We start from the raw sequence: 8,518 nt of genomic DNA on the forward strand, positions 1-8,518 counted from the left end.
TGTTCTTGGGCTTCCCTTGTGGCTCGGCTGTTAAAGAATCCACCTGCAGTGTGGGAGACCTGGGTTAGACCCCTGGGTTGGGAAGATCCCCTGGATGACGGCATGGCAACCTACTTCAGTATTCTTGCCTGGAGAATCCCCATGGACAGGGAAGTCTGGCAGATTACAGTCCACAGGATCACAAAGAGTCGGACAAGCCTGAGCAACTAAGCACACACCACAGCATAAAAAGTGAACTCGAATGTCCATGAGCAGATGAAAAGACACATACAACAGCAGTATATTCATCCATTGGCCTGCATGCATGCGTGCTCGGTTAAGACGTGTCTTAACTCTTTGTGACCCCATGGACTGCAGCCCGCCAGGCTCCTCTGTCCACGGAGTTTTCCAGGCAAGTATACTGGAGTGGGCTGCTATTTCCTCCTCCAGGGGATCTTCCTGACCAAGGGATTAAACTCACTTCTCCTTTGTCTCCTACACTGGCAGGTGGATTCTTTACCACTGGCATATTACTCAGCAATAAAAATGAAGTACCGACACATGCTACAAAATGGATGAATCTTAATACATTACGCCATGTGAAAAAAGCTATTCACAACAGACTACATACTATTTATACAAGATGACAACAGTAGGCAAATCTATGGAGTAGATTAGTGATTGTCTAGAGGTGCCGAGAGATTGGGGGGAAATAGGGAGCAATGACTATGGGGATGGGGTTTCTTTGGGGGATGAAGAAAATGTTCCAAAGTTGACTGTGGTGATGGCTGCACAATACTATGAATATACTGAAAGCCACTGACTTGTATACTTTAAATGGGTGAATTGTATGGTACATGAATTACATCTCAGTAAGCTGTTGTGTTGGAGAAGACTCTTGAGGGTGAGTCCGTTGGACTGCAAGGAGATCCAACCAGTCCATTCTGAAGGAGATCAGTCCCGGGTGTTCATTGGAAGGACTGATGTTGAAGCTGAAACTCCAATACTTTGGCCACCTCATGCGAAGAGCTGACTCATTTGAAAAGATCCTGATGCTGGGAAAGATTGAGAGCAGGAGGAGAAGGGGACAACAGAGGATGAGATGGTTGGATGGCATCACTGACTCAACGGACATGAGTTTGGGTGGACTCTGGGAGTTGGCGATGGACAGGGAGGCCTGGCGTGCTGCGGTTCATGGGGTCGCAGAGTCGGACACGACTGAGCGACTGAACTGAACTGAACTGAAGCTGTTGTATTTTATATACATTAAAAAAAAAAAAAAACACCACAAAACAGTAGAGGTAAAAAGATATCTGTTTCTGCCCATAAACAATTAACTGTTGTAGGAAAAGCTGTTGCACTAAAAACAACCAAAAACCTAGACAAATTATATGAAAGAACTGTTTTCAGATATTGGAAACAAATAGTACAGGACTGTGATTCATAAGAAAAGGGAAAACAAATGCAAAGAGCCCTCTGATTGCCCTGGCTTGTTGCTAGAGGGAGTTTCCAGGCTGTTGCATGAGAAGAGGAACCAAAACAAAGTCCAACAGTCTTACTGAGCTACAGAGGGAGAAACAGAAGTTCCCAGGGACCGAAGCAGCAATAATTTTCAAGAGTGTACTGGAAACAGGACTCTGCATGGAGCAAGAACTCCGTGGAGGTGAGGGGGGTCTCTGCAAATGGCCGGCTGTGAACCACCTTGTGCACACAGGGGACAAAAGTCCACCAGGCTGGGGGAAAGCTACTGGAAAGTAGTAGACGACCATGCAATTCCCAGAGCTTACACAGGCCTGCAACCGCTTTCCCATCAGGCAGAGAGCTGAGGGAACTGGGTAGTCTTCAGAAGGTTATCACTGTAAGTCAGTCAGGCTAACTTAGCTCTAGACTATGGTTATTCCTGATTCACTCCAGTGAGCCTATAAGGAGTAAACTGACAAGTAATTAATTGTACACTAGACCAAAGATCCAATAGGAACTTTCAGATATAAAAGTATACAGTATCTAAAATCATACCCCATTCTACATGATGTTTACCAGAAAATTAGACACTGCAGAAAACCAGTGAATCTGAAGTCATAGCAATAGAAATTATCCAAAATGAAGCAGAGAGCAAAAGCACTGCAGTCATCATCATCGTCATCATCAAAGCACTAGTGATCTACAGTGACCAGTGTTTAACAAATCTAACATATGCGAGACAAATTCCAGAAGGGGAGGATGTTAGGGAAGAGGGGAGGAAAAACTGTTTCTAGAAATAATCCTGGAACACTATACAAAAATAATACCAATGTACTCTGAGTATTATAACATAGATGTAAAATGTATGACAACAATACAAAGGAGGGAAAAGGGGAAAATAAAGCATGCTATTGCTGTACCTGAACTGGTATAACATTATTTGAAGGTAGAGCAAGGACTTGGAAAAAAAAAAAAACAAAAGAAAACCAAAGAGGTATAGTTTTTAAAAATTAGTAAAATACCAACAATCTAGTAGGAAAAGAATAGAGAATGTCTTTGAATTGGCAGTAATGGAATAGTCAAGTTCTGAATAAATTATGCTGTTAACATACTGGGACATCACGCACATGTGCAAAAATCAGATTGCTCTCTCAACGGAAAATGCTAATTCAGAGATACAGTATAACACAGCAGCATGGGGTCACTTCAGAGGCAGACTGCCTGAATCTGAAATCCAGGCTCTGTTAGGTACCTGTAGAGTCATTTTGGGCAAGTTACTTAACTTCCTCTGCCTCAGTTTCTTCTGCAAACCAGTGACAATACTCATGGGATTTTCTGGGGATTGAAAGTCACGTAAGGCATTTAAAACAATCACAAGCACAAAATTAGTATTCATTAACTGCTGGGTAAAAGAAGAGGAAAACCTTCACAATATATTTCTAAGTGAAAAAAGCTAGGTCCAGAACAGTATAGTATGTTGCCATCTGTAGGAAGAACAAACTATATAAATATACCACTACCAAAGTAAAGATTATCTCCAGAGGATTAAATCAGAAATTTCTAACGATGAAACCTTCTGGAAAAGAGCCTCCTAGCTGTGACAACAAAAAGAAAAACTGTATGTGCTCAGTAGCTTAAAGTCGTGTCCAACTTTCTGCGACCCCATAGACTGTGTAAGTCCATCAGGCTCCTCGGTCCACGGAATTCTCCAGGCAAGAATACGGAACTGGGTTGCCAGGCCTGCCTCCGGGGGATCTTCCGACACAGGGATCGAATCCAAGTCTTCTGTGTCGCAACCCAAGTCTCCTCCATCGCAGACAAATTCTTTACTGCTGAGCCACGAGGGAAGCCCTACTCTTCTCTTCACATTTGTTATGTAAACATTGGATTTTCAACAATCTATTATCCATTCAAATAAATAAATTTAAAATTGAGATTTATTAATAAGCATGTATAAAATCAGAAAAATGTGCATTTCAAACACAAGTATCGGCTAGGTAAAAAGAAATAAAGTAGCAAGCCAATTTCATTTTTTAATAAACTGTATTTCTTCCCAGAATTACTATCATGATCAGTTCCCTGTGGCTCCTAAAGCCTTTTCTGGTCTTTGTCATTTGTGACCTACTTTTCTAACTCTTCTAACTCTTACTTCTTTGCCTTTTATCATTTCATGATCTCATAAATAGTTTCCTTTATTATCTACAATAAATGATATTATGATAAATATCTTATGTTTTTTCCCCAAAGCCTTCATTATGCTTAATTTTTAAAATTCATATTAGGAAAATAGAAAAAAGGAAGGGTAATTAAATCAGCATTTAGTTTCAGTCAACAACTTATGTTTAAAAGAAATATTTGTGACTATTGTACATGTATTGTATGTCAAGGCATATCAAAGCTGTATTGCCCTTTTGTATTGTAAGGACACATATCTATTTCAAAAATTTTATTACTGCAAAGTCAATTTAAAATTGACAAAGCATGATGTGAAGAGTTTTCTCTGTAAGCTCTGGAGTCTGTTTATAAGTTTACAGTCAGCCTGTGACTCACTAGCTATATAACTTTGAGTAAGTTATTCTTCCCCTATCTCAGTTTCATAATTTGTAAGCTTGTATTACCAGTAAGACCGAACACTGGCATGTTTTAAGAGCAGACTATATAAGGTAATAAACATTTCAAACAATGTCTGACCCATAGTAAAGCCTTAATAAATATTAATAAAGATAATAATATAATTTATTTTAATAATAATTTTAAAAGTAGTGAAAGCATATGGACTAGTTGGGAATGGGTTAGGCTATAAAGCATGTGATGTCACTAATTTTTTAAAAATGAAATTCATCTAAAAATGGTTTAATGTTATTAAGTCAAGTATAAAATTTGAACTCATATATGCCATATTATTTAAAAATTAAGACTTTTTATTTCTGGAAAGAACATGCAGAAATAAATATAAAAGGAGTGCTTTACTTTTTATATTATTCTTCAAAAGACTATGTTTTTAAGATCTAATGTTCCTTATTTCTTACTTTTTCTCAATGCAGCTACAAAAAACTCCAACAAATATGATCAAGCTATTTAATACCTGGAGAAATGCCATAACACTTTTTATCCTGCATTACTGGAAAAAATTCTTCCAGCATATCAAATAATTGTTTGGAGCCATACTGTTTCAATTTACCTTTTTGTATTATTAACATACCTTTAAAAGAACTGCAAAAGAACAGCAATGTTGGAGAAATATAAAATATAGCCTAAAGATCAAATATACTAATTTTACTGGATGGGACTTAAGAACGTACATTTTTTTTCCTCCAAAATATTTAGGGAATTTCAATAAAACACAATACCCCTTACTTATCTAATGGATCAGAATCTCTGGGGGTAAAGTATAGAACTGCAGTTGATGCAAGCCCCTAATAATTTTTCTGGCTTACTGTTATTTTAAGAACACATGAATAATCAAACATGAAGGTTTCATTTGAAAGGTTTCATGTAACTGAACCATGACCAGATTTTAAGCAGCAACAGGAAGTGGCATGAAGGGAGGAGTAAAGCAGATGTCCTACCAAAGGGAGATAACTCAAGTGTCCAGAGAAGTTTCAGCATCCTAGGCATTTAGAGACAAACACACCTGTCCTGAACAAGCAGCAGGAGCACAAGCAGACGGCAGCGATTGTGAGCCAAAACTGCTATTACTTAGAATGACACTAGACTTTCACTGTTTAATTCCTATCCCACTTCGCCATACATACATTTTTTCATTACTCACTCTGGAAATAAAAGCCTCCTAAGTACTACAATACTAATTGGCAGAGAAGAGGACCAAAACACCTTAAAGCAAAGCAAGGTACTTTTGTTTTCAATTCATAACAAGGTTTTAAAACAAAAAAAGTAAAAAATGTAAAAGGTCGTTTAGATTTTTTGTACTGAATTATTACAAGCATTTATAAATACAGAACTTTCATGTAAGGGAGTCTTTTTTCCAAAACAACTAATCAAAGGCAAATAATTACTCAAATTTTGGAAGTTTATTCAAACCTGTAATGGACATGTAAAAGAATAAACAACTTTTACAAGATTAATTCTACTGTAACTGGTCAGTTTCAACATCTGTAAAGTGACAGTTTGAGACCAGGAGACGTTTGAAGTCCTGACTAGCTCTAATTCTAAAACTGTATGATATATAAAGCCCTCAAACTTTGAATTAAATATACTAGGTTGTTGAAAAACTATACTGTAAGCATACTCTGGTAATTCAAATAACCCTAAAGTGTTAAAATACTGATAGATGCATCCTGTGGTACTGTTTTCAGACTTCCTGTTAGCATGTGCTCTCAATGAATGAAGAGAAAAAAAACTACTTTCTCTTACTTGGACTGCTAAAAATTAATTGCTTGCAACATAGCTACTCAATGAGGAGTTTAAAAAGGCTCTATCATTACGGAATCCTGAAAATCTCATAAAAATAAGAGAAACATCATTAGCTAGCCAGTAAATATCATAACTCAATGACAATCTTAAACTCTGAAGTATTTAGATGAAGTGCATTTGAGACATTTACCTATTATGCAAAACAAGCAGCATTACTTTACAATCTGAACATTATTGTGTAACTCCTTAGGTTGCATAGGGAAAAAGAAAAAACATTCATGGCGCTCTTCCCTCATAATTCTGCCATTCTTACTACACACATTACACATTTTCCACGGTCTGTAAGCGATGCACTGCCCAGAAGTGTCTATGAGGACAAGGGTTTATCTATACTGAAATTAGGTCTGAGATAGGTAACTTTACCGTAACAGAGTTTACACAGGATGTGTATTTCTCAGAAGATAATTTTGTGCTGTAATGGGGGGAAAAGAAATCAAGAAGTCTGATTCCTTAGATTCTTCATAGTTATTAACTTTATTCTTAAATTAAGGGACTGGTCTGCAGAACGAACAAAGCTCCTTACAATTTAAAAGACAGGTAACACAACATTGTAAACCAACTGAACTTCAATAAGAATTTTAAAGTGACCAGATAAAACAGACATCAGTCTAAAAACAAATTTTGCTTCTATATAAAAAAGATCTAACTTTTAAATCTGCATTTACAGACCACGAAAAACCGAAAAATGGGAGGCCAGGAGTAGTACGCAAAATATAAAAGTTTTCCTGTTTAAAAACTCACTCATCCCTGGCTGTCAGGCTGTCATATTTACCATTTTTACAAGCCCGCTGGTCTGACCAAGATTCCTACTTTTAAGACCAACTAAAACCAAGCATTTGCAAAGCTAATTCAACATACTGTAGCTCAACAACTGACAGTACAGATCAGTGATCCAAAAGCTAATTAAACTGTCTCTATCAGCAAATTAGCAACCACACCCCTTAAAAAGAGCACTCAGGCGGTGCTCCATTAACTTCCACTAAGGGTGGCTTTCGTTTAAAATTCATTACTTCATTGCCTGAATGACCATGTTTATTTTACAAACACTGTCACCAGAAAAAGTCAATGACTTTACCTACGCCTGAAACAGAAATCAGTCTGGGGAAAGGCACCGTATAAAACGGGTGAATCTTAGTCACCCAACGATTAATTATAAGCACGGTATACTTAATCATAATGATAGTCTGTGCATCATAAGAATTAAAAACCTTTTATCAACTCAACTAAAGCCCGATGATAATGTATTACTCCACGAACGGTATTTCCTTCAGGTTCCAAGAAAAGCATTACTATTAAAATAGAGTTTGATGACTAAGTCTTAGGTTTTCCCTACCGTTTCATTATTATTATTTAAGGTGGAAAGGGCCTGTTTAGCGGGTACCGTGAAAACCTGTGGAAAGAGAAGTCTGGGAAGGGAATAGCCAAAATCAAACGACTGCGGAGAGCAACGAGGGCTCGGAGGCTGTGCGGGGCGAGGACAGGGACCCTTACCTGCCAGCGGCCATAGGTGAGGAGGATCATGGAGATGGGGATGGCGGTACCAGACATGGCATGGGTGGAGGGCATGCTGTACTCAGAGTTGTAGAAAACCTCCAACTTGACCACGGGTGGCGAGGCGGGCCGCGGCCAGCGGATGATGTCCTTGGTGCACTGGCCCAGGTACATGACCAGCACCCAGATGACCACGAGCCTCCGGCCCACCAAGGCGTCCAGGTTCCAGATCCAGAAGGGGAAGAACAGTATGTAAAAGAGTTCATTGCCCAGCTCCGTGCCGAAGCAGAACAGGTAGTGGAGAGGCCAGTTACTCACGTGGGCCAACTGGCCCTCCTCGTCCGTCAGCGAGTTGCGGCGCAGAAGCCCCGCGCACCGCGGCGAGGCTGGGCCCACCTCGGTCGCCCGCCCGTTCCGCACGCCGTTGGGGGCGCCGCCGTCGCCCAGCTTGGCCGGGCACTGATTGCGGTCGCTCCCGGGCGGCGGAGGGCCTCCGGACGGCCCCGGCTGCCGCTCTCTGCGCCGGGATTCTCCGGTGAGGTGCGCCTCCGCTTTCTCATCCTCCCTCGGGTCGGCGGCGGCCGCGGCTGTGCAGCTCGCCAGCGCTTCCACCCCGCACAGCTGCTGGAAACGGGCCACTTTCTGCGGGTCCTGCAAACTGCTCATCAGCTGGGCCAGCCACTGCCCCACCGACATGATAACGGAACCGCGCGGCCCGCGGGGCGAAGGACGGCGGCGCGAGGGTGGGCCGGCCCCCGGCGCAGTCCGGATCCGTCTCGGCGCGCCTACAGCAGCGGCAACTGCAAGGCGAGCGGCACCTCCCGCCACCAGCTGGGTTCTGCCGGGTGACGGCGCCACAGGCCGCAGCGGCTGCCGCGCGCCCCCGCCCCGCTCGCCCCTCCCTCGCCGCGCGCGCTCCGCCACCGCCCCGGCCTCCACGCGCCGGCGCGCGCCCCGCCGGGCCCCGCCCCCACGGCCTCTCGAGAAGGGGGCCCGGCGGCGCGGGTCAGCCTCGAGCGCACCCGGGTGGCGTGAGGGCGCTTAGGCTCTGCAGAGCGGCGGCCTGGAGGTTCTCCTTATTAATACCCACCAGGCGTCGCGGCGCTTGGCGGGCCGGACTTTGCGCGCCCCTCTTCAACTTCAGCCCTCGCTC

The 8,518-nt window shown here is 42.2% G+C and overlaps 1 protein-coding gene across 1 annotated transcript in view; it reads right to left on the reverse strand.

Moving 5' to 3' along the window:
* SGPP1 (sphingosine-1-phosphate phosphatase 1) overlaps positions 1-8,244 on the reverse strand; it is a 31,126-nt gene extending 22,882 nt beyond the window's left edge. Inside the window, exon 1 of the mRNA XM_061429079.1 lies at positions 7,366-8,244. Coding sequence (XP_061285063.1) covers positions 7,366-8,061 — 696 coding nt within the window. The 5' untranslated portion in view covers positions 8,062-8,244. The remainder of the gene's footprint in view (positions 1-7,365) is intronic.
* Between the last annotated feature and the right edge of the window lie 274 nt (positions 8,245-8,518).

Source organism: Bos javanicus, chromosome 10, assembly GCF_032452875.1.
Source record: "Bos javanicus breed banteng chromosome 10, ARS-OSU_banteng_1.0, whole genome shotgun sequence".
NCBI classification, from domain to species: Eukaryota; Metazoa; Chordata; class Mammalia; order Artiodactyla; family Bovidae; genus Bos; species Bos javanicus.